At 34.9% G+C, this 27,998-nt stretch overlaps 1 protein-coding gene across 3 annotated transcripts in view; it reads left to right on the top strand.

Annotated features, from left to right (window-relative positions):
* Positions 1-27,998, top strand: part of LOC145660639 (homeobox protein OTX2-B-like) — a 194,775-nt gene that overhangs the window by 17,785 nt on the left and 148,992 nt on the right. For all 3 annotated transcript variants that reach the window (XM_081725928.1, XM_081725929.1, XM_081725930.1), the window contains exon 2: positions 26,432-26,464. In XM_081725928.1, the coding sequence (XP_081582054.1) occupies positions 26,439-26,464 (26 nt within the window). In that variant the 5' untranslated portion in view covers positions 26,432-26,438. The remainder of the gene's footprint in view (positions 1-26,431; positions 26,465-27,998) is intronic.

Below are 27,998 nucleotides of genomic sequence, written 5' to 3'. Positions count from 1 at the left end.
GTAAGGCACTAAAAAACTGTTGTGAAAAGATATTGTAATATTACAGCACTCTAATTGAGCATCAACCTGTTGTGTTGATAAATAAGTAAATAAAATAAATACATAAAATTTAGATAAAATAAAATAAAGCAAATAAACCACATTTATCATTGGAGTATATTGTGTAATAACAACTCGCGTATCTGTGATAAATGTTCTTCATTGTGTTTGTACAATCACTTTATCAACTTATATTTTTATATATGATTAATGTAACACTAGAACAGTGTTTGAGACTTAAGATGTGGCTGAACTAAAGTTGCTCACGTCTCGTCTCAAAAATCAAACAAGAATTGTAATTTTTCTCGTCTCGTCTTGAAGTAAAAGATAAATAGAAGACTTTAAAATTCAGAGTTTCTAATTTCACGCCATTTTCAATTTACAATAAGATAAATAGAAAGTAAATAAATGCTAAGATTTTTTTTCGTTGGAGAACTAACATGTACTACAGGATTGCCAACCATACGATAATTTATCGTAATATACAATAATTTAATGTTTTACTGATAATACCTTTGCGATAATAGGTAAATATACGATAATTTTAGAATGCACACTTTTTTTTTTTTTTTTGCAGTTTTTGAATATGCAAATAAATTGTAGATATATACCTATATCAAATAATTATAAGACACACACACACACTGAGTTTCTTAACAGTCATTCCAGCTAAAATAAACCAATATCGATTTGAAAATTGGCAAAGGGCAATCCTTTATCCATTTTTTAAATTAAATTACGTTATGAGGGGTTAGATCAGTGTAGTGCTAATAAAGACTTTTTTTAAAAAAAAAATGATGGTAATAACAGTGATGCCGATTTGGAGTTCAAAACTGAAGATTACTAGATAAGTTTATTACATATTATCCTTAGTATTAGTAGTATTATACTTATTTCTACAATTATCACGTTCATGACGAATATATTATTAACTATTATTATTATTATTATTATTATTATTATTATTATTATTATTATTATTATTAATAATAATAATAATAATAATAATAATAATATTTTGGAATATACGATAATTTTAAAGACGAAAACCGATAATTTGTTTTCTGAGGTTGGCAACTCTGATGTACAATCATTTTTTAAGAAAATATAGTTCCCGGTTGTTCTTGAACTTCTCTGTATTTTTATCTATTGATATGGGGTGCCATTTGGGGAAGGCAGAGGGGACAATTTTCTACCATATTCCAATAAATTATAGGCTCAGTGGTAGAGCGTTCATCTCTGGTGCTAGGAGTCCTGGTTCGATCCCTGTCCCCGCCAAGTGAACCTTGTGGTGGACAAACACCGTATGCGTGGGTTTCCTCGGGGTTCTCCCGTTTCCTCCCACTTTCTGCATTCCACTATTTCATTCCTTACTCATCATCACCTTCTCCTTTAGCCTAGCCGACATAATCGTGGGACGTAAAACTCAAAAATCTCATTACATTTTTCCAATAAATTATACAGTAATACACAGAGAAAAATCCGTTCTCCGGACAGCGGTATATTGTACAAATATACGTTATCCTCTTGCTTACTATAGAAATCAGTACGGAGCATACGTTATCCGTATTCTACATAGGCACTGCCCTTAGATGTTACATCATGCCGTTGCATGATGTCTGACATCTAACAGTTTCCCGTATATCACATGCATATACTTATGTTACCTTCGTCAGCTATGTGTTATATACGTCCCTTTTGTATGTGAGATCCTGACCGTCTACATTGTTTCATACGGAAAGTACGTATAGATGGAACACTTATACAGAAAGTATTATAAAACATGCGTTTTCAGTTATACGTCTGCTGTACGTTAAGTCCAAAAACTACAGGAATTACGCATGTAACCTATCTTTTTAAGTACGCCACCTACAATTTTTTTTCTCAGTGTACATTAAAAAAAAAACATGAAAGTTTAATATGGGTGCTAAAGCCCCCCCCCCCCAAAAAAAAGAAAGGAAAATCTGAAATGATACCGCTCTATACATATAATTAAATCAAAGATATGTAAATCTTTCTCAGACAATTATTACTATATAATAAATGTCTGAGAAAACTATTAAAATGTCTTTCCTGTAATTACGAGGCTATGGTTTTTAGAATTGCAGAATAGTCGTTTTTCAAACAAACTGTATATTACTGCTGAATAAACTATTTTAGGGTTATTTTTATTAGTATTATTGTTATCATTGTACTATGATCGTAAAGTCATAAGAACTATTATAGTTGCAATATTAATGAAAATAAATGTTGAATGTGTAACAAAACAGAGAAGAACTTTAATATTATTTCGAAGTCAAATATGTTTTTTAAAAAACAGTGAATCTTCTCTTGTTTCTGTAAACTCTTTTCTCCCTCTTCATGGAAAGTTCAGAGAGAGAAAGAGAATATATAGATACAACCCTTCTATGGCAGTTGGAGAATGAGTTCGCGCACACTCCTTGCAACCTAGCATCATCGACGTTCCTGCCCTGCCTGGGATTTTAGTTGGTTGAAGTCCCCTAACATGGCAAGGGTACAGCTAAGCTACGCACAAACACGGACTATGTTCAACTTTAAAGAATCTTTATTTTGTAACAGTTTCTGTCAGGCTGTTATTTTTTAACTATAATTTTTGGCTTACGAGCTATGAGTCATCTCACTGTATAGTTTAAAGAGGCCGGATGTTCATCACCTCAGAAACAAATTTATTGTCGTATCTTATCACGCCAAGCCAGTTAGTCAATATTATTTTTACTTATCTCCCTAATATCAATTTTTATATATTATCCTCTGCAGTAGCGCACGGAGATTTTCAAGGTACTCAGTATTATATATTATCAGGACAAGCGTGAAAGATATATATACAAAAGTAGGTATACAGTTTTGGTATGCCGCTATTTACAGAACCCGCAAAAAATGCTAAATCTATCTACAATTGCAAATCGAAAGCAGATAGATGAATTGTGAGAACGGTATCACATGCAAAATCGTATTGTCTAGTTCACTACGTTTCTGCTTTTCGAATATTTTTATTTGTTTTGAAGATATTACAGAAAAACTCTAAAATTAGCGGTAGTTTAATTTCGCCATAGTGACCCTTAAGTTCATTCTTCTCCTCTGTTATTGTACTTGTTGTTTTTGTAAATATTTATTCGATGGTTTGAAGTTTGTTTCATGTAAGCATCATGGTTATATGAGGCGCAGATCTACTACTTAGCATGAGATCTGAACAACATAAGCTCACACATGAAATCGAATCTGAGTCTATTACGGCGAAAGTGGGCATACCAAAACCCTGCAGCTACGAGGAAATGCTTCCGTAATTATCACTGTTACTAGTGCTATCTATATCTTTGTTTTTAATACAGAGACAAAAAGATATTTTCTTTCTTTTCTTTTCTTTTCTTTTTTCTTTTTTTTTTTTCCTCATTGACCGTGTTTCATCTATTACCAAGCTTCGTAAATGTCTTGCGCTCTTTGTCAAACACATTCCAAGAAAATAAAAATAAAAATCGAAAAATGTCTGGTCTCTTCTTTACGGCATCATCCTTGTATTTATGACATAGCTTTTGATATCATTTTTGATACCAAACTAACATTTTCCAACTACGTAAAAAAAAAAAAAAAATAAATAAATAAATAAATAAAGTAATCGAAGCTTATAGAAACCTGGCGTATACGATAAGAACTGGAAGGGATTTCAAGAAACAACGCACGTTAAAAACGATATATAATGCAATCGTTAAATCGAAATTAGAATACCCTGCTGAATTCTGGAACCCTACAAGCAAAAAGTATAGCCACAAAATAGAAATGATACAATCAAAATTCCCAAGGTATTTAGTTTTCAAGGAAACAGGCATATATCCTAAACCTGAAACATATCAGTGTTTCAGATTTAGGATATATGCTAAACATTGTATCCCTTGATATCAGAAGAAAGTTCAATTACTCTGCCTTCTATATAAAATTTTAAAGAAGAAAATCCGAGTGCCACAATTACTTGAACTCCTAAAATTTAAAGTTCCCAACGTCAGAAGACATTCAAACGCTGGCTTATTTCAATGTAAAACATTAAAAAACCAACATAATGAATAGCCTACCTATTTGGAGCATGTGTGACTTCTACAACAAACTTTATGTGTTTGATCCAAATATTGATATATTCAGAATGTCCTTTATTAAATTGGATGAAGTAGTAAATTCTTTAAGTGCCAAAATCGATGATTAATTAGTCATTAAAATTATCACTTGTCTGTTTATTCTCCTGTTATATATTTATCTATTTTTGTGAATACTGTAAATGGGTATCTTTACCTGTAGTATTAGTCACTCTAAATAAATAAATGAGAAACAGGCGTTGCTTTTTTAAAATTTGTGGGAACACCGAAAAAGACGATATTCAACATCATGAACTCGTATGACCTAGAATGAAACCAGCCAATATTCCCATTAGTAGTGAGCACTTCAGAACCAACGAGCAGTGACATCCCGTTTTCTTCATGGCCTACATCTGGGAAAATAAGCCGTATTCAAAGAATTAGAAAGATAACCTTCAAAACGCAGATTTCATGCTAGGTTTTAGAGCAGCTCAAAGAATTATGTTATGAAAAAAGTAGAACAATTATTTATTTTGCCTTCCAATGTAGCTAGTAACAAAAAGGAGACATAAGTACTTTATATGTAAAAACTAAAAAGAAATATAGTGGTAGTTTCTTAAAATTATTATTATTATGTAAAATTCATTCCATCAAAAACATTGTTGTGTTAGTGAAATTAGTTTTATGCAACTGCTGAAATTAATGACTGCTCTAAAAGTGTTTACGTATGAATCTAGCTTAACCAGAAATTCTCTGTGATGTTAATGACATGAATATCAATTAGGTAAAACAATTACAATAAAAAATGTGTTTGGGTGTTTTACAATTAATGCGGTATGATCAAAGGGAGATCCAAAAGGCCACTCAGCTGACAACATAAAAGGGTAATCCCTAACTTTCGAGCTCTTTGTCAAAGCAAAAGAAAGTAACGCAAAACTGAAATAAGAGAGTTAAATATGATATTCCAGGCGTACATAATGTAACCGTTTATTGCTCGTACAGTAAAGAGAGAAATTAAACACGTTCATGCAACTAATTAACCATATGTAAGTACAAATATATTCTGATTAATATTTTTAATTAGGCATAATAAATTTTGCTAAAATTGAAGCAAAGATTCCCCAAATGAACTTCAGGACATTCATATCTTTAACATTAGTAAATAGGCACTTTGCCTAACATTTGGTCTCTAATGATGCATTTGCAGTGTGTTGATCTGTACAAAATTTCATAAATAATCTTTCACATGCTGTCAATTGACAGTAGTAGCAACATAATGCAGCGCTCCGAATGATCTTGCTACTATTGTGCAAGTAGTTAGTATGTAGATATATGTATAGATGGCGGGAATGTGTCATCAGAGTGGCGCCGTTGCGGCAAGATGAGAATTCCGTGATTCCACTCAGAGTCGGCGGCGACACATATATAATGCTCAACAAAGAATTGAAGTAAACTTATTTCGTAAGTTTAGCATAAAAAACTTTAACATACGTTGTTCATAAATGACACATTTTGAATTTAAGTGTCATTTTTGAAACACAAACTCTGAAAGGTTTTTTTTTTTTTTTTTTTTTTTTTTTTTTTTTTTTTTTTTTACCTTACGGATGCTCAATGTGGGCTCCACTGGCGACCACCAGCTGTTTGCTCTATATTTCAGCTCATCTCATCGATCACCAGAATGAGCTGGATTACATAGAGCCATTGTCGTGCGCAAAAAGTTCCGAACTTTAACCTGTCTTGTCCAAGATATTATGTTAAAATAAACACTTTCCATATCAATATATGTATACAAACGTCTGAGAAGATATGAACTTGGTAGCTTGAGCCCCCTTTAATGAAATTTTGCGTACACCACTGCATAGGACGATCAATGGTTTTCTTCTCACTGCAGCTTCCCTTTTTCTCACCCGCACTAACTACCTGGGTACTGTATCCACCACTGGTGCTTATGCGGGAGTGAATTCTGATAAAACTGTATTCTGACAAATATTTGAACATTGGTGACCGAATTATTTTCGAATATTCAATTATGTAAAATCTGTTTGTGGATTTGCTGTTTCTGAAAGTAGCGAAGTCTGGAGGTGAAAACTGATATTATGAAGATGTATCACAGAATTTTAAATTGTAATTTGTCTTTCCGCTGATATTCCACGAAATGTGTACCGGTGTTTCTCGAATGCGCCTGAAACTACAGAAAAAAGTATCAATAATTTGCAACATGGTAGACACTGTAACGAGGAAAGAAAATTATTATGACCGAAATAATTATGAAAATTTCATTGTCAACACGCATGATAACTTTCCAATGTGAAGAATTAGTTTTATTGGTCCTCCGTCACTGTGCCGTTGCAGACATCGTTTTATTCAAACAGTGATGAAACGGTTCGCATTCACTTTAAAATTCCTTTTCCGATTATATCCTGATTTTGTACACTCCTTCATACCTTGTCTTATTCATTTATTTCCTACCGATGTAGACATAATTCTTGTTTTTGTTTGTAGCACAATTCTTCGAAATTTCTAGCCTATATATATTTAGGCTACAATATCTCCGACTTTGCCTTATGTTTCTATTCTTTACTGATTTTGGCCTATTTCTTTTCTTGTTTTCAGGGATGTGTTTATTAGACATCGACTTTTTCTTTACTACTCTTATTTATTTATTTATTTATTTATGTTATCGATTTGTCGTTTCATATGTTTTTAACGAAGTATTTCCCGAGTTTGTCATATTTTCCTTATCTAACTTTATTTACAATTGCTGGGAGAGAGCTTCACTCCATTTAATAAGAATTCTCACAAACAGATGAAAAAGAATGTTACACGTGTGTAGAAAAGAAAAATGTTCCATATTCAGACAATGCAAAACCATCTTCATCCTGAGATCACTGACATAGATAACGTATTTCCGTGAAACACAGCTCTTCCCTTGGTAAGACCGTTCCATTTTTATTCCTTGATATAACTATTCGTTTTTCCTGTTTTTAACCTCCGTGACCAAGAATCTAGGAGAAAGTCGAAAATTTGAAAGTTTTTTTTTTTTTTTAATCCAGGAATTACAGGAATCTGGAAGTAGAATAAGTTTAGTATTGTTTAGTATTGTTTTATTTGGAAGCTTCTCTCTAATTTGCAAGATCTTTCTCTAATTCACGGATTTTTTTTTTCGAAACCAGAGTTTTGAAGAAAATGTTTAATGTAAAAATAGACGATTGAGCTGGTTAACGAAGCAAGGTGCATAATTCAAATTTCATAATGTACACTTGTGTTGTTCGTTACCTCGTATCACACTGATAAGAACACCCAGATATGAAAGATCGGCGGGTTGCTAGATTAGAGAATATATTTTCAGGAGGTGAATAACAACAGTTATGACTCGATTGGTTTGGTACATGGTAAAATTCAATTGTCAACTTTTGTTTCAGCAGTGATCAACATTTGTGTCTGCCAGCTATGAACTGAGCTAACGTTAGTGGTCTCGTTGAAATGTTGAAGGTTCTCATAGTTAGTTGGATGATCTAAAGTGCTTGAGACTATCCCCACCTCCAAAAAGAAAAAAAAAAAAAAGAAAATGAATCGCTAGTTTGAACTTCGATAGAATCTTTAGCTCACTGGTCCCATATAAACTTAAGGTTGGTTTAAAGGGATAAGTTTTGCTAATAGATGTCACTACAAATTTCAACCTACAGACTTCAAATTTTTAGAGAAGGAACTCCATAACCTATCGAAGACAACAATCCGTGCCGATTTTTTATTTAGAATTTTCTTCATTGTTGAAATGGCTTGATTGTTGGAATAGATATCCAAACCTTTAACAATGAAACTGTTTCAACAATGGAAACAATTCTAAATAAAAAAATCGGCAAGGATTGTTACCTTTGATAGGTTATGGGAGTTCCTTCTCTAAAAATTTGAAGTCTCTACGTTGATATTTGTAAGAGAAACTGTAAGTTTTCGTGAAAGGTAAAAAATACATTAGAGATACGAAGACTGTAGAGACATCTATCGCCAGAACATGTCCCTTTAAATCATCCTTAAGGAAACATTGAAGGCAAGTACATAATTTAAAAAAAAAAAAAAAAAAGTGCTGAAATAAGCAGGTGAAAAGAAGCTGGAAAATCTCGAAAAAATACACAAACATAATGTTGTCCACAACAATTTCATATGGGCTGGGATTCAACCTATGATCCTTGGAACAAGAACTTCGATTCCAGAAGAGTGAATGTGAGTTTGTGCTGGATAAGTCCCGTCTTAGGCATATTTACCATCATTGCTTCAGCATTCATTCGTTTAGGGTCTTTTCCGTCATGAAACAACATTGTGGTATTTTTTCCCCTAAAGATGTGCAAAGAGAAAAAAAAACCTCATGTCAGTTAGATTTATGGTTGAAATAACCAAAACAAGTAACTACAATCATCTGCACGCATATTTATGAAATACATTTCTAGTAGATTGGGTGAAGTGAGTGAAATGCCTGTTTCTATATTATACGACTACTGCATATGGACTGTCTCTTTAGGCAAATTGTTTGGCGCGTGTTGTCCAAGAACGAAAGAAATTTTTCGTTCATCATAGCCTTCCTTCAGCTATCTAGACTATAGAACACTAAAGTGGAATGAAGTCACTTGGGACACCATTTAATATTCAATTCAGCTAAATTCTCTCATGGAGTACTTTGATATAACAGAAAACCATTTTAGGGGAAGAGACTTAAAAAAAACTCGGAAATTGAAAAGTAAGGAATGAGGACTACCCTTATATATATCGGGTAGTCCTCATTCGTCCTAATAGGAGGTCGTTCGGAAAGTAATCTCCTATTTATTAAACAAGAAACACCAAAGTAAATAAGAATAATTTATTATTTACATCTGAAAACTACTTCTTTGTTCTATGTTTCAACATAGTTTTCAGAAACATTCAAGCACTTATCATATATCTGCACTAGCTTAGAAATTCCATCAGCATAAAAGTCTCAAGCCTGTGCCTTGAGTCAGCCTATAACCGTATCTTTCAGCTCATCATCATCACCAAGGCGTTGGATCCTGGAAATTGGTGGGAATTCATCGGAAAGTTTCGATATTGTCGATTTACGCGAACTTTTCCATCATCAATTTTCTGAACCAGTTCATCGGTGACCAATGATGGCCTGCCACTCCTCTCTTCGTCATGAATGTTTGTTCATCCACTTTTAAATGAACGAACCCATTCACGAACAACTCTTTTACTCATCACACTTGGTCCATACACGGCACAACGCTCCCGATAAAAAGCTGCTGCTGAATATTATTTTGTCGTAAGAAAACGTATAACAGCTCGCACACCGCACATGGCGGGGTTTTCTATTACAGCACACATTTTGAGACTCTACAAAAGTGGAACTGGTAATCAGACAACCTTCACTCTACCACGGCTGGATGCAGACTGATCCACCGCGCATGTCTGTGCAAAGATGGTAGCCCTGCCCTCACTACTTCGCGCACAGTGATCAATCGGAGGTTACTTTCCGAACGTGCCTCGTATGTAATATAAAATAAACCAACTGTCTAAGAAAGTCATATAGACCCTATCTTTAAATTTACTTAAGAAATGTTATAAATACGGTACATATTTAGAATTAAATGATTTAATCGTTACATGTAATTAAATCGCCATGAAGTTTATATATATATATATTTTGGAACCCTCTTCCCAACCCTTTTATTTGATACCCAACATAATATGTTTCGCTGGTAGTTGAATAACAAGAGGTCTATGGTGTGTTGCTCCGTCATATTAAATTTTACAATTCTAGAAATCCCTTTAACTTCTACATGGAAAGACATGTACGTATACATAGACGCGAAAATCACTGCTCTCGTTTTAACTTTCCCGCAGTCCATTAAAAATAAATTATTGAATTCTAACCACGGAGAAAATACATACATACATACACACGCACGCACACGAGATAATGACTTATTAAGAGCAATACTGACTAAAGTGCTAATTGATTAAGCTTTATAGTAATAACTTAATTAAGAGGAAATTATCTTCATTTATTGGATATTCGGAAATTGAATCCTAGGCTACTATCAGCTGCTTCTTGTTCATGAAAGAAGGATTAAAACTCTTGAGAAGGTGTTAGACTTCATAGTTAAGCAATTTACGAGTTCCTTGTGTCTGCTTAATATTATTGAGTTTCCCGTAATGTTTTGAGATTTGCATGTGTCATGCTTCATTCAATTTGTCTTTTATGTTGAATGATAGTAAGTCAAGATTTCGAGATGCTTCATTTACATGCTGAATCAACGCATGAGTAGCATATTAATGTCAGTCACTCTTGTTTTTCGTAATATACAAACCAGTTTCTCTACTCACAAGTAAACCTTACGTTTGGGTGAATCAAGTTGCTGACTGAGACATATGTGAGAAAGTAGTACTAAATGTGGTCAGTATTTCAGTGAAGTTGTAGGTGCGAAGCTCCAGGGGTTTAGGAAATACAGGTACCAGAACATCACATGGAAGTACAGAATAGTCTTCATACAGTTGGAGGTAAAAGCTCTGTAAGACGTCTTGTAACGACAAAAGGTGAATAACAAATAATATATGGGTACATATTAGGACTAGGGGGAAGTCCTATAGTAAGGGTATACCTGACGGCGGCCATCTTGAAATCCGCCATTTTGAATTAAGGTTAAGTTTTTAAAATAAGAATATGGTCATGTAATACATGATTTAAGGCGCGAATTTAATCAGAAGAACAATGGTGACGTTAATTTTGATTTACGCGTAATTGGTAAAAAGTTACAGGGAAATTAAATATTGTTGCAGCATATGTATTAGTCCTTTACCCCACCTTATAAATTTTGTGTTAATGATAATAATTAAATAAAAACCAGGTATAAATATTAGGTCTATAGTAAGAGTTGACTTGATGACGACCATGTTCAAATCTGCCATTTTGAATCAGACAAAAGTTTAAACAAAACGCATAACATTGACACCTTATTAATAGCAAATTTTGCCATAAATCCAACGGTATAACCATCATTAACCAGCATTATCATTAACCAGCATTTGCTATCGCATAAACAAGTTGATAATATAAGGAAAAATGACCATAGTGGAATTGAGTCATAATTGAACTTGGATCTTTCTTCCAGAAAAGTCCTCAATTAGTACAATCAATATGTAGTTCAGAAAAGAGTGCATGACTTGCACAAATGCTCTGCTTACAGTGAGCACACCTGACAAAGGCAATCGAGTTACACTTGACACATTTGTCATTAACAATTCCATCAAAGCAGTATTCGTAAGGAGCGATCCATTTAATTTTGTGCTGGTTAATGATAAAGCAAAAATGGTTATATCGTTGGAGTTATGGTAAAATTTGCTATTAATATTCTCACTTTTATGCGTTTTGTTTAAAACTTTTGTCTGATTCAAAATTGCGGATTTGAACATGGTCGTCATCAAGTCAACTCTTACCATAGACCTAATATTTATACCTGGTTTTCATTTAATTATTATCATTAACACAAAATTTACAAGGTGGGGTAAAGGACTAATACATATGCTGCGACAATATTTAATTTCCCTGTAACTTTTTACCAATTACGCGTAAATCAAAATTAATGTCACCATTGTTCTTCTGATTAAATTTGCGTCTTAAATCATGTATCACATGACCCTATTCTTATTTTAAAAACTTAACCTTAATTCAAAATGGCGGATTTCAAGATGGCCGCTGTCAAGTATACCCTTACTATATGACTTGCCCCTAATCCTAATATGTACCCATATATTTGTTATTCACCTTTTGTCATTACAAGAGGTCTTACAGGGCTTTTACCTCCAACTGTATGAAGACTATTCTGTACTTCCATGTGATGTTCTGGTAGCTGTATCTCCTAAACTCCTGGAGCTTCGCACCTACAACTTCACTGAAATACTGACCACATTTAGTACTACTTTCTCATATGTGTCTCAGTCAGCAACTCGATTCACCCAAACGTAAGGTTTACTTGTCAGTAACAATTTATAGCTTCACTCCGCCGTTTGCTTTGAACAATGTCTAAAAAATACAATCTTTCAATGTTGATGAAGGATTAATTTGGTCTAAATGTAAAGGAGTAGGCCGCGAAAATTCGAAAGTATCCTCCTGTGGGCTGCTTTGTAGAAATTCCGTGAGTATAGTGACTGGGTCGATTACCGATGGGAATGCTTGTCTTGAATATGAGATCGGGGTAGTAATTCACACCCATGTTTAAACAGTAGGTCCGTTTTATACAACCTTCTTGCTTTCTAATTAACTAAAACTGTCTCATGATTTTATTATTATAACTATTATTTATTTATTTAAATATTTTTACTCGAGTCAATCAACAAATACAAAAAATGAAACAAAACTCAAACGAAACTGAAAGTAAAGTAAATAAAAAACGAAAAAAATGCGGAAACTGCATAATAGAGATATATTTCCGAGTTGTTGTCAGTTTTTTAATGTATGTTGTATATTTAATAACAGACGTGAACCATAGTCACGAAAAAATTAAATGTCGACTAAAAGCAGGGAATTCGTGTTATTATTCAGTTCAAAATCTTTTGTCGTCGCGAATTCTGTCGAGGAATTTCAAGCTTAAAATATATAAAACGATAATCATGCCTGTTGTTAAGTATGGTTTGTGAAACACGGTCGCTTACTCTCAGGGAAGAACATAGACTGAAAGTATTTGAGAACAAGATCCTGAGACGAATATTCGGACCCAAGAGGAACGGGAATGCGGAATGGCGGAAACTTCAAAACGAGGAACTACATAATTTATACTGATTGTTAGGGTCATCAAATCTAGGAGGCTCAGGTAGGCAGGTCATGTAGCCAGGATGGAAGAAAGTAGGAACGCTTTCCAAGTCTTAACTGGAAAACCAATCGGAAAACGACCATTGGGGAGACCAAAGACAGATGGGAGGACAATATTAAGATGGATCTCGCAGAAATAGGAATACAAAGTAGAAACTGAATCCAGTTGGCTAGGGATAGAAGTCAAGGGATAGGTTTTGTGAACGCGGCATTGAATCTCCAGGTTCCATATGCCATAGAGTTAGTTATATTTATGCTGGATTATAATATGAATACTGCTGAATCCTAAACATGAAAAGACATGCCACAAGTAAATGTACACGTCAGTATAAGATGACACAAAGAACATTGTCACAACAACTTATTGCGTGCTCTGATGTGTAAGGTGTATGCTCTCTTATGCTCCCTGACATTATACTTGGTTTTGCTTTGCCCATAATCCAGCATAATTTGTTGAATCTGTTAAGATAGGCATGTCAAACTTGTGGTCCTTGACTCGTTTTTCTGCGACGCTTGGTTCACCTAAAGAAAATAACAATATACATACATAGTTCACAATGTGAACAACTTTTCTCAGTTATGAAAAGGAACAAGTAACCAGCAAAATTGAGATTAATAGATATTCACCTGACCTACGTTCTAAACTCGCTGGGGCGGGAAGCATGTCTTCAGGTATTCGAAAGCTGGCTGCAGGAGAAAGATGTCAGGTGTCGGGCATTAAACAATAAGTATCTATCTACTATCCAGATTTTCTTTCGTTCCTTCTATTTTTTAAAGAACTACAGTATGAGCGATTTGAGGTATTTAATTTGATTGCCTTCGTTAAGGGAACGATAATCGCCCAAACATCTCACCTTTGCGCAATTTGCATAGTTGTTTTGCTCAAATTTTTTGTGATTTTAGCTAAAAATATTTTTTTTTTATTTATTTACAAAGTTTCGAATGTACCTGAAAAACATTTTACACTGAAAAGAATTAGGAATGAAACCAAAAAAAAAGAATTTTTGAAGAAAGCTAGCTAGAACCTATATTTGAAGGTTTAACTCTAGGATTCATCTAATGAGTGAAAAAGTAGAGAAAAATCTAGAATAATGGGCCATAGTATTTGAGCTCGGAATCTTCCGAATGCGAAGGGAGAACGCTAACCATTCACCTTGCCCCTTTATTTGTCTATAGCTACGCAATGTATGCCAAACATTTAGCTATTTTTGTAGAACTAACTAACTCTATGACCTATGGAATCCGGATATTCAATGCCACATTCACAAAAGCTCTCCATTGACTTCTATCCTTAGCCAACTGGATCCAGTTTCTACTTTGCATTCCTACTTTTGCGAGATCCTTCTTAATATAGTCTCCCCATCTGCGCCTAGGTTTTCCTAACAGTAGTTTGGTAGAACTAGAAAATTAAAAACCAGTGCTCCCAGTGGCGGATCTAGCCTAGGGCTGAGGGGGCCTAGGCCCCCAGTATTTTGAGCGACAAAAATAATTTAAGCTATTATATGTAAGCTATTATTTACATATTTTTGAAATTATAGTTAACTTATGATATACCTATCGTAGTCTGGATTCTTGCAGCCCCCCCCCCCCAGTTTTTACCTTCTAGATCCGACACTGAGTGCTCCCACGACGTGCTTAGTATGTCAGTATTAACAGAGTAACAAATAATTAAACATAGTCCATTGACAATACAGAATTATATTTATGTATCCCTTTTCAGTTTCTGTTTTGTAATGAGAAGTTAAAACTTATGAATTCCTGAAATCACTATATTTCGGAAATCGGGGCTCAATGAAATGCATTTGTTTAAAAATAAGCATATTCCGACTTCGGACTGTTTCGCATTTTAAATTCATTCGCGAGTTAAGCTTACTCCTACAGACCTATACTAAGGTGTGGGTTTCTTTCTTTAATTTCTTTTCTTTTCTTTTCTTTTTTTTTTTTTTTCAGTTCTTAACCATCAACGTTCATTTCATTTGATCTTCAAAACAGTTGGGAATGAGCGTAGAATTGTTTACTTAGGATCGGGAGAAGTATATATAACTTTCTTTATATAAAGGTGTCAGTACACTGGTCCTCACATTTTATGATAGAAGGATCGTTCTAATGACCATTTTTACTTGTAATGTTCTTAAGATATATGCATTTCAAATGTGCCAATCATTAGAATGTTTTACGGGGAAAGTTCAGCTGATCTTTAGCTTCCTATGTACATCTTGGTGAATGAATGATATTTTTATAGTCCTAGTATATCTACACAATTAGGATCATTGTGATATAATAAAGTCAAATCAGAACATGTTTTCAGCTTTTTTTTTTTTTTTTCTTTGGAACAACAAGTAATGTTTTGGAAAGATTTTGTGGACTATTATTATGATTAAGTATTCTGCCTTTCGGCAGGCCCTGGGACTAATATTTTTGTTTCAATGTTAGATTTGGGTCTGGAAATGTTTCTTCCACGTTTTTCGATCTCCAGCTTCCTCTTTCAACTCCCAATATTTTCTTCTATTTTTTAAATCATCTATCACTTGTGTTCTTCGTCTTCTTCCTATTCCTCGCTTTCCTTTCATCTTTCCTTCTTTGGCGGTATGAAGAAGACAATTTTTTCGCAAGATGTGTCCAATCCAATTGGCCTTCCTACAAAGGATGCTGGCTAGAAGTGTCCTCTTCTCTCTTATCCGTTTTAAAACATTTTCATTTGTTACTCTCTATGTCCTTTTATATTCTCCATCTTCGTCCAACACCACATTTCCAAGCTCTCTAAATATTTCTTCTCTAACTTTCATAATGTTCAAGTCCCAGAACCGTACAGTCCAATGCTCCATATATAGCACTTGACCAACTTCTTTCTAAGTCCAACACTGAGCTGCTGAATGATCTTATCATGTGTGCTTCTTTGGCTATGGCTCTTCTTGACCTGATCTCTTTGATGCAGTAAGCATCTCTAAAGGATAAATTTTAGATAGGTAAAGGTTCGTCATGCCGCTGTGTACCGTTAGAGAAAAAACACAAGATATAAAATCATGTAAAAACAAATTTTTATTTACTTTATTAATTAACAATCATAGTCTTAAATAACACAGGCTTCTGGATAAAGAAATGAGTTTATGCTTTGTTATACATACAGATTTCAAATACAATAGAAAGGAAAAAAAAAACATTCTCATATTAAGTAAAGGAGCTCAAAATACGTTTTAGTTTAGCGTTGATTGTCATACATATAGAATCCATTTCTGTTGAGCGTGAGTTGCTGGTATTAGACAATGTAACACGCTTTACTTATCGATCAGTGAGTGTCATTGAACAGGCGGGCCAATACCAATTGACTTGATGTGATTATGGAAGCTTCCTAACACGCAATAAGCTGGTTTGTCACATGCTTAATTGCGGAAGAGGGCTTAATGCTTGCTAGCAGCAATATGTTTTACTAGGTTCAAGTTTATAGGCTGTCGAGAGCATTGCTCAAATCAGATTACCAACGAAATTGAGCAAATAATATTACTCACTTAAAATCCTTTTTATACTGAAGGAAAACAGTACTCCAGTGTCCCATTCACAACAAACCTTTAATAATTCCTTTAACTGTTAGATGAAATAAATGTGTTATGTGACCTCTTTGCATTATAGGAGGTTTCTTGGTCATTAAAAGAGGTCTCTTTAAGCTATCTTATGAAGTCTAAGAAAGCGCACCTTTCACACAATGTTTCCTTATATTAGTAAAATGGAGGCCTTTGTAACATACTGCATGCAGTATAGCGACACCATCTCTTTTACATGGTTATAAAAATTGAAAATTAAACTCTCGACTGCAAATGCTCTCAAAAAGCTAAGAAAGGTCAAATAGTGGTGAATGTTGAACTGGGTGAGTCTTGATCAGTGCATGATTCCCAACGTGATTATTTCTGGCTTTCTAGGTCGAAGTTCGCTACCTCTTATTCCAAGTACTTCTCTGTAGCCTACGATGTTTAACTGTTTTAAAGATGCAGTGCTAAAATAATTAGTATTGCGTTTACTACTTTGTAGATATAAATAGCTTATTCCTCTAGATTCGAATCTCATCCTCGAAAAGCCACAGTTCTAGATTTCTCCTTTCTCCTACAAGCTTCAAGACCAATTCAAGTTGGTGTTCAGGGGCCGCGGTGGCTCAGTGGTAGAGCGTTCACCTCTGGTGCTAGGGGTCCCGGGTTAGATCCCAGCCCCCGCCAAGTGAACTTTGTGGTGGACAAACACAGTGTGCGTGGGTTTTCTCGGGGTTCTCCCGTTTCCTCCCACTTTCATCATTTCATTCATTACTCATCATCACCGTCTCCTTTAGCCTAACCGGCATAACCATGGGACGTAAAACTCAAAGATTTCATTTCATTTTTTCAAGTTGGTTAGTACAGCTTTGCTTACTGATGGCCTAACATATTCTAAATCATTACTTTAACTATTGTCCTAGTATTGATCAAATTAATTAATTACTTAATTAAAAAATAAGAGTATGTTTCTTTGCTTAGCTCTATTGTATAGATTTTTGTGTGACCTTTCTTAAAATACAAGTTCGAAAGGGAAATGGCCGCGCTGAAGAAAACGAATCTTAGACATTTCTTTTACATGCTATTCGTCCAATTCGCTTGAGGTGTGAGGAAAATGAACTCCAGTATCGTGATAATGGCCGGAACATTTACCTTCGTTGAAACGATGAAATGTCTGATTGAGAAGGTGATATGTGATACCAGCACCATTCCAACAAAGAGTTAATTATTGTTTGTTTTTCAGGAGAAAGAAAAATGTGCTAATGTTTATTTGCAACTCATACGGGCTACACTTCTTAATCTCTTCACCAAAGACAATTGTCCCTCAAAAAATTAATTAATACTCTGTATAAGACTAGAGATACATTATTACGATAGAACATACTCGAAATTTAAAATGATCTTCCACCAAAAGGGAAATTTTCAAGGTTAATGTTTTTTTTTTTTTTTTTTTCATCTTAACGTATTATGACATGTTCAGAAAATGATCAAATCTCCCTTCGTCAATACCTTATGTGCCTTCTGTGGGAAGCCTGAGCTCTATTTTCGATGGGAACTCGTGTGATTCGAACAGGCCCGGATCAGTGTCTAGGCTGAATAGGATGGAGCCTCGGCAGAACCGTAGCTAGAGATTTCGACGCCCAGGGCGAAGTATGGTTTCACAGAAGTTTCATTAAGATGTTTAGACATTTTTAAGATTAAGTTTATAGGGTTGTTTACAGAAGAGTTATACACTGCACATAAAGTAGTTTCTTTAGGACATTCTGATTATCCACACACCTTGGGGGTTAAAATCTGGCAAGAATGAAAAAGTAAGTTAGTCTCTTCCCTAACTTAAAAAAAAAAAAGTTCCACGATAATTCTGGTTTAAAAAATGTTCTACAGTATTTTGATGTGTTGTATATCTTCTTTGAGACTTCCCCTCATCCACTCTTATTGGAGTTAAAATTAATAAAGAATGGGGATGTGGATTTACGTTTTAAAATAACTCGCGATAACCGGCAAAACTTATTTGGTTTTGATGCAATATTATACGTATATTTTCTTATACTCTGTTTCGTATTGGGGGCCGCGGTGGCTCAGTGGTAGAGCGATTACCTCTGCTGCTTGGAGTCCCGGGTTCGATCCCAGCCCCCGCCAAGTGAACTTTGTGGTGGACAAACACCGTGTGCGTGGGTTTTCTCGGGGTTCTCCCGTTTCCTCCCACTTTCTTCATTCCACCATTTAATTTATTACTCATCATCACCGTCTCCTTTAGCCTAACCGGCATAATCGTGGGACGTAAAACTCAAAGATTTCATTTAATTTTTTCTTTCTTTTTCGTATTCTCTAGTGCTTCAGATTAAAATCAGTTAAAAATGAGTGGTTAATTTAGCTCCTTAATATGGGATGTATTCACCCTCTACCTCCGATTAAAAATATGATCCACGATTTTTTTTTTTTTTTTTTTTTTTTTTTAGTAAAAATATTTGATTTTATCATTATTTGATTTTAAAATCAGTCGAGAACGAGTGACCTTATCCCCTCCACTCTCAGGTTAATATATTCTATGTTTCGTAAAAATAATTGGATTTTGATACAAAATTGTGTATGTGTTTTTGAGGTTTTCACATAATATCCCGCTGCTTGAAGTCAGTGAGGAGTGACTTAACCCCCTTCTATAATTAAGAAAATGTTCTATGACAACTTTCGTTAATAAAAAGGAAGAAGAAAAGGCTCTCGTCGTGTTGGCGTAATTTTGACTGAGAATTTCGAATCATTTCAACTGTTTGGAGTTTGAAATGGGTCAATAACGAGGGAGTGCATTCATATTTTCAGTGAAAATTTATTTTAAAAAACGGGTTCACTATCGGAGTTTTATAGAACATAGTATGTGTTTTGTTAGATAGTGTGTTTTTGTTATATCTCTCACTTCAACAATGCGTACCATCACTAATACATAGAAAACATGTAATTTATTAAATTTTACTTTTGTCGTTGCAGTATGCAATGGATGTCAAAAGGGCCCAAAATACAAAGACACAAACACATTTATACGTCTAACTAGTTATAATTTTCTAGATTTATTACTTAACAGCAAATTTAAGTAAATCGCTTATACAGGGTGTCCAATATAGAATGCAACCCGGAGTTTGGGATAGTAGAACTTTTCAACCGGAAGCGGTTTACAAATAATGAAACCTTGCTAAAACTTTTACTTACATGCACCCACCAACAATGCTATTCATTGAATCAAAACGGAAGCACTTCTAGAATCTGCCGTAAAACTGTCAATTCAGTTCGTGATGAACAGCAATGTTGCCGGGTGTATGTAAGTAAAAGTTTTACCATGATAATTTCAAAGTTTCTTTTTCATTGTTTTCAGGAATTGCATAATGTACACAGATCATTAACACATCTTTTGATGCACCGAAACATCAGCACTGTTGCCAATTCAGAATGTTAATTTATGAAAACCACGTTTTCCCTAGTAACCCCGTACAGAGGCCTCATTCGATTAGTTATCGGTGGAAATCAAAAATTCTTCTTTCCACTCCATAGCTTCTAAACTACTACAACTATACAAACTGAAAATTAAAGACAGAACATCTATACGTATGAGTTACGAGTCAATTTACGTGACTTGTAAAAAAAAATTGATTTACACCTGCGGTTATATCTGGCAACACTGTGTGGTTCCTAGAGCACTTCAATCGTTGCTTCCTAGTTTTAAAATATATGCATAAACAAGGGCTTCGGTTTGATATGTGTACTGCTTCCGGTTGAAAAGTTCTACTATCCCAAACTCCGGGTTGCATTGTACATTGGACACCCTATATAACGTAAGTCGGGAGAATGCCTTATCTAAATGTAATGTATCTCAAAGTTTGCTAGCATGTAAAGAAAAGCATTGGAGATCTATTTTTATTAGCGACGTCAAATCTCCAGCCGGCGCGGCGGTTAACGCTGCTCAATTGTCATCCGGAAAATAAAGGGCGGAGCGCAGATACTTCCCGTTCAATTTTCCACTCAGTAGCGAAACGACGCGGAATAAACATTCGATAATCGATTTGTCACACAATGGAGGGAGCTCATTTTTCCCTTCTTCTCTGTCTCTCTCTCTCTCTCTTTCCGTTTTTTCGATCTTTTTAAAACCTCTTCATATCAACAAGAAAGAAAGAAAGAAAAAACAATTAACAAAATTTTCTTTTTATGGAATTTTAGGCATGAAATGCTATGTGCCATTTGTTCTTCTTACTTTTTTCTTTACATGGAACGAAGAGAGCAATTGTTATCACTAATATTTAAAAATGACTTTTTTTTCTATTATACTTGACGTTAAAGACATGACCTACAACATCCCGTTCAATTAAAATAATGTGCCTATAACTCACCCACTATATGGTTGAAGAATCCCTAAAGTTCATTGCCACGGAAACAAACAATTGCCATAGGAAATGTTCAGTGTCTAGCTAAGCAGGATTTATCAAAAAGGCCAAAAGTGAGCAATGTGGATCTCTTTAAATATGAGATTTTTACGTTTACGTCCTTATTTAACACGGAAGTTAGAGAAGAAATATTTAGAGATTTGAAATCTGGTGTTGGAGGAAGATGGAGGAGATAAAATGGAAAGAGAAAGAATAACAAAAACGAAGTTCTTTTAAAACGGATAGGAGAGAAGAGGACTTTTTTCGCCGGCATCCTTCGTAAGAAGGCCATTTGGATTGGACATATCTTGCAAAGAAACTGTCTTCATACCGCCATAGGATAGAAAGAAAGCGAGGAATAGGAAGAAGAAAAATAGAACTGATCGATGATTTTAAAAATAGACAAGATATTAGGAGTTAAAAGAGGAAACTGAAGATCGAGAAATTTTGAAATCTGCGTTGTAACAATAATTGAGAGACAAATAGTGATATTAACAACAATTAAATTACAAACCTTTAAGCACGCATCATACAGTACATACATACAGGATGTACAGTGGCATTGTTTATATCTTATAAATTATGGTATGTTAATAATGACACGGACCCCCTTAAATTTCTTCCACGGACCCCTAGAGATTCGCGGACCACCAAGTAGGAAAGACTAAGATGAAACTAGATCAGTGCCGTGCTATGGAAAATCAGCGCCCGGGGCGAGAGTATACAGCGGCGCCCTCGTACATAGTTTTCCTCTCTTTTCTTTTTTTCCTTCCTGAATTTTGCGCCCCCTTTCTTCGGCGCCCGGAGCCGTCGCCCCGCTCGCCTCCTTCGTGGCACGGTACTGAACTAAATCATCGCCCGTTTGAGTGAGTTTTGTGGCACTGACAAGGCATACAAAGATGCTTTACCAGGAATTGTAGATCTAAACATTTCCACTTCTTTGAGCCTCTTTAGCTTGCTTCTCGCAAAAAGAATGCCTTTTCCGCATAAATAAATACGATATTTCGAAAGAATAAAAGTGTATGATTCGTACCACTACAAACAGACTGAGAAGCGAGATGGTTCATAAACAGTTTTAACTAAAATAAAAGATTTTATTTTTTTTCAGTTTGGGCATGCAAAATAAAAGTTGTTCCTTATTTTTATCTTGAAGATCATTGGAGAAAATTCCAACAGGGGGAAAAGTTATCCCTGTCAGAGATGAAAATTTTCTTCTCTAGGGGAGGGAGGAATTCCCTGGCATTCTTCCCGTCAATTCAATTACTGGATTTAGTGGGAAGAGGGAGAATCATGCTGGTTATGTTAGCAGTCTGGAAGTTGTCCATATGTTTCGTGGTCTCCGGGTCACACAGATGCGACTGTTTTCATTGTCACTGGTCACGAATATCATGATCTGTTACATCAGAGTCCGGCAGCTTTTGTTGGAGATTATGTGTTTCTTTAATCCTTCACATTCATAATCCATTTTTAAATCTTAATTTAAAAAACTTCCCTTGCTTCCTAGATGCTGGAACCCAGAATATTTTATGAATCAATACGAAGTTATTAGCATAGTTATACAGCTATAAAGTTATGATAAGTTAATGAAATGTTGCCATTTTCTGATTAAATACTTCAGTTTTCGAAAGCTGGCGGAACGCAATTTCTATTCTTTCTGCTTGTTAACATTTCATCCATTATTCTTTGAATAAGTGTTGTAATGTACACAATATATTCACGTTATTTCCCACTAAATAAAGGGTGGGAAAATTTTGTCCACCCTTGTAGTTTTTCTTGTAGAAAATTTTGTCCGGGAAAGGGTCAACATGTAAGGTGATAACAATATATCTAAAATTCGAAAAATACGGACTCAAAGGAAAATCGGCAGAAGGAAGGACATAGATTCCCGTTGTTTTGATATTATGTGGTAATTAAAGGACAGGACCTGAACAAGACTGGTTTGTAATCCCAATTTAATTTGTCTTAGGTGTGGGGAGAGAGGGAAAAATCCACGAAGAACAATTATGTCGTGGAGGCTATTTGTCCCAAAAGACAAATGACACTGTAATACATAATCATCATAGGTATTCTGCCATTATTGGTAGGACATTTGCTGCAACTGTGAAGCTTCCATGCTCCACGGTCTTCCGCTAACCTCTTTGTCTTCTCGTATGATTTGTCTGTTTTGATACCGTCCATTAGACCTAATTGTAGTCTCCTTCGCCCTCTCCCTCTCTTTCCTGCCATCATACTCTCTAAAACGTCCCTCATGATACAGTTTCTTCTTAGCCAATGTCCCAACCAGTTTCTCTTCCTCTTCCTAATAATATTTAAAATTCTTCTTTCTCCTCCCAATCCTACCCCCTCTTATTCGTTTCCCCCATTCCTACCCAGTTAATTCTTTCTATTCTTCTCCATATCCACATTTCGAAACCTTCCAGTTATTTTTTAAAATTATTTTTGCATAATGCACATGTTTTGGTCCCATTCTGTACGATACTCCACACGAAGTATTTTATGAGTCTTTTTCTGAACTCTTTGTACAAGGTCCCACAAAATATTGTTTTCTTCCTCCTAAAGGCTTCTTTCGCGATTCCTATCCTTGCTTTTATTTCGCGTTCACACTTCGTCAATTATTAATAGTATTCAAAAGAAAGATGTCGAAAATTCTTATCTTTTCACGAATATCCGTAATTCACACAGAAACTAAGAATATATCCGCAAATTGCTATGCGGATGCGGATACTCGCTCCTGCACAGACCTCTAACTATCGGGAATCAAATCCAGACCATTCACACCAAAGGCGAGAAAATTAAAATGTAGCCATGTAGGGAGTCTAGCCTACAAGTCGTAGCGAAAGTAACACTGGAAGGTGTGAAGTTAAACTTTAAGTAATACTTTTTATTTGCTGAACAAACCTTTAGGTTACCAGTTTTTCCCCTACAAAATCGTACCCTTTCAAGCTTGAAAAGGAAGACAAAAAAAAAAAAAAAAAATCTTCCTGAAAATCTCGCCGAGTACAATCCATAACCCGTAACCCCTCAGTTAGTCACCAATCTTTGGTGAAGTTCACACGCTAAGCAACAAACAAATAGTGGAAGACACAACCACCATTTTCTCACACTGTGTCAATACAAGTGTAGAAGTCATCACTTACGTTTAATACATTTCTCTTCCGTTGTGATATCTCAGTCAGGTTGCTTGCGGCGTGATTCTTTCAGCAATTCGCCAGTGGGTTAATATATACAGCGATTGCTCTGGAATCACGCATCTTCCCTCAAGTTTTCATTCCGTGGATGTAATGTTGCTCTTTTGTATTGATTTCTTTCACACTTATTCTTGTTTCACCCTTTTAATGTTTGTCTACTTGAATAAGGCCTTTTATTGAGAACATATTCATTACTTATTATGGAGCTCTCTTCCCGCCAAATTCGTAATTATAAGCAGGGTATTTCATGAAGTAGAATAAGTATTTTTGGCAGGTTGGAGAATTGATAATATGAAGTTTTAAAAATTCTGTAAACTCATGTCTGACAGTGAGTCTCAAAATATATTTTGTAATACAGAAACGTTCAAATCTGGGACACCTGGGTTCGATTCCTGGCGGGAGCTCAAGTGGTTCGGATTCCATGTTAATCAGTAGGTCTACTTCTCATATAGCCTCGCTGCTGAAAGGGACGTTAAACTCAAAATCAACCCCAACTCAACTCAAACGTTGAAACCAGTAGAGTATGCAAGAGGAATCGGTGACTCGAGCAAGATATTATGCAAAAATAAACATTTACTATATGGAAATATGTTTAGAAATACCTGAAATTATGCGAATTTATTGAGAGCTTGAACCCCACACTATTTGACAATGCGCTAACACTATACCTAGGTACCTATGCCTACCAGGCTTTATATTGCATTAAATTTTCTTATTTAAGGTAAATTGTATTTATTTAATTTAATTTATTTACTCCATCTAACCAATACTTGGTATTTGGAGGGTTCAGTTCACACGTACACTCATGTCCAAAATTATTGCCGCGTGTCTATAAATATGTTGTTGTAGCAATATAATTTGATAACGAATTCGCCCGGTATTTGTTATAATGTTAGTATGTGTATAATCGGCAAAGACATGTATGTGGCAAATTTCATGTCAAAAGAGCAGTAAATAGAAACAATAAAATGAAAATAAAACTTTCTTGTTCGTTTAGCAACATTTTGTTTTATTCATTCTAATTTTCGTATTGTAATTCTTTTCCTATCAAATTGGCACATATATACATTTCCCGATTATGCACATAGTTCAGTATTAAAAGTATCCTGCAAAAGCATTATCATATTATATTCTTACAAGAAGATAGTTATAGATATGCGACAATAATTTTGGACATAAGTGTACATACATAGAATTTTTGTGGAAGATTATTTAAAAAAAAAACATAAAATGCCTAACAGAAATGATTATCATATACGTAAATATTTTACATTATTACACAGATACTTCTGGTTATTCTTTACACTATAAAATCCTTTCTCTATTAGATACGTTTTTAAGTTTTGTTTAAATTTATTTAACATTTTCTTCATTTTTATGTGATTGGACAAAACATTGAATATTTTACTTGCTATATGTCTTATAATTTTATGTTAATCTTATTATGTTATAAAATTATAATACATAATTAATCTTAAGTTGTTTACGCATTTTATTTAGTTAATGAAGATCGAGATACAAGAACAGGAGGAGAAAATGAAAGGCAGTTGGCTAAAATGCATAGTTATAGATATTATCACATTTGTCCAATAAAACTGAAAATTAAAAAAAAAAAAAAAAAACTTATTATAACTGGTCACGGATCTGGACACAGAAACTCTGATTGCATAAACCCAAGTTGAACTATACCCTCAGAACTCGAACCATGGATCATTTAGAATAATATTTTTCAATCTGTAGAATAATATTTCGCAAACCCTCGGGGAGTCGCGAGAGACAGTGAAAGATGATCCACAGGACATTTATTTTCATTGAACTTTATGTTATATTTCTCACACCTGGGATATTTGCAATGTATGTTACCTAGGTTTCGATCAGTTAAGAATAGAATACTGTACTTAAAGATAGAAGAAGAAATTAGAAAATTACTATCCTAGTCTAAAAGATACATCAGCTATCACATAGATGAATGTTGGATTCATATTATTGGACCTATGTGGTATAATCGTAGTTTTTTTTTTAATGTTTACATTTATAGAAGTCATAAAACAGTTAGGTTAGTGTTGTAAAATCGTAATTTATCAGTTATTTTTATGATATGTAAAATATTTTTAAAAAAAAAAAATCATGGGTGGTCGCTACAAGGAGTCCGCGACATCATAAAGGTTGGGAAACACTGCTTTAAAGAATGTATACGTTCTGTTTGAAGATTTGAGCTCTGAACAAATGAAGAAATCGGGAACACCGTGTAGCCACAATTAATATTACTAGTTCTAATATTATCAATATGCAAGTATGTCAACATACTATACCCTATTTTCCTACTATGTGTTATTTTTAATTTGTTATTTTCTATTCACAGGCCCCCTATGTGGCCCAACAGCCTAGCCGGAGGGTAAGTACTTTTTATTATATCAGTTTACTTTAGAGATATAATGCAGGCAAGTACATACGTAAAATTAGAATGGCAAAAGAACCCTTTAAGAGAGAGAGAGAGAGAGAAAAAAAGACTATTTTGACGAACCTTAAATTAAGAGTTGGGCAAAAGACTTATAAAATGCTTTGTGTGTACTATTGTACTGTATGGGTGAGAAATATGGGCATTATCCAAAAATGATGAAAAACAACTGGAAGTATTCGAAATGTAGATGTGGAGAAGAATGTAGAAAATTAGGTTGGTTAGAAATGATGAAGGAGAAAAGAACAATTTTAGATATTATTAAGAAGAGGGAGAGAAACTGGTTGGGACATTGGCTAAGAAAGAAAGAACTTTATCACGAGGGATGTTTTAGAGGGTATGGTGGCAGGAAAGAGAGGGAGGGGGAGAAGGAGACTACAATTAATGGACGATATCAAAAGAGAGAAATCGTACGTAAAGATGGAAGAGGTTAGCGAAAGACCATGGAGTACGGAAGCTTCTCAGTTGCAACAAGTGACCTGCCAATAGTGGCAGAATACCTACGGTGATGATAATGTTACTAATTACAAATATTTGCGTTGTTATTCTTTTTTATTACAAGAATGACGTACAATTCTTAAAACATTATTTGAAAGATATTTAAGATAAAAATTTAAAGTGAAATTGGGATAAATGAACGGATTCCCTTATTTTTTTAAAAAATTAATATGCCAAGTTTTATATTCATAGCTTTAGGGATTCTGAGGCCGAGTTAATGATGGTTCTAGGATTTTATTTACGCACTTCTTTAACCATTTGTCCTTTGGCTAGTGCAATAATTAAAGCCTTGATGGAGTATGTTTTAGTATCAGTCTCATCTTAATAAAAGGCATATCACTATTATTGTGGCCACGAATAACATGTGTAACTAGTGCCATGAAAATTTATTTTTGTTGATTTTCTCGAAAACTACGCATGAGGATTTACTCTCACGTGTCATTTTGTTGAGCGCAGTGAGATCTATCAATTGATATATCTATGTCTCATTCATAGATGGCCAATTTGCACTGGGCTCGCTCGCGCTCGCGGCCACTTGTCTCAATTAGGTTCACACTCACTCGAGCTCCACTCACCTGCCTCAGTTGGGCTCGTGTTCACTTGCGCTCGCGATCACTTCTCTCAGTTGAGCTCGCGATCACTTCTCTCAGTTGAGCTCGCGCTCACTTCTCTCAACAGAGCTCGCGCTCACTTGTCTCAACTAGGTTCACACTCGCTCGAGCTCCACTCATCTGTCTCACGTCAGTTGGGCTCGCGTTCACTTGCACTCGCGATCATTTCTCTCAACTGAGCTCGCGCTCACTTGTCTCAACTAGGTTCACACTCGCTCGAGCTCCACTCACCTGTCTCAATTGGACTCTCGTTCACTTGCGCTCTCGATCATTTCTCTCAACTGAGTTCGCTCTCACTCGGACTTGCGATTAATTTTCACAACTGGGCTGGCGCTCACTCGGACTCACACTCACTTTTCTCG

This window comes from Thermobia domestica, chromosome 9 (assembly GCF_964235325.1).
Source record: "Thermobia domestica chromosome 9, izTheDome1.hap1.1, whole genome shotgun sequence".
In the NCBI taxonomy this organism is placed as follows: Eukaryota; Metazoa; Arthropoda; class Insecta; order Zygentoma; family Lepismatidae; genus Thermobia; species Thermobia domestica.
Note: the sequence above shows the minus strand (reverse complement) of the source record. Positions and strands in the feature narration are given on the sequence as shown.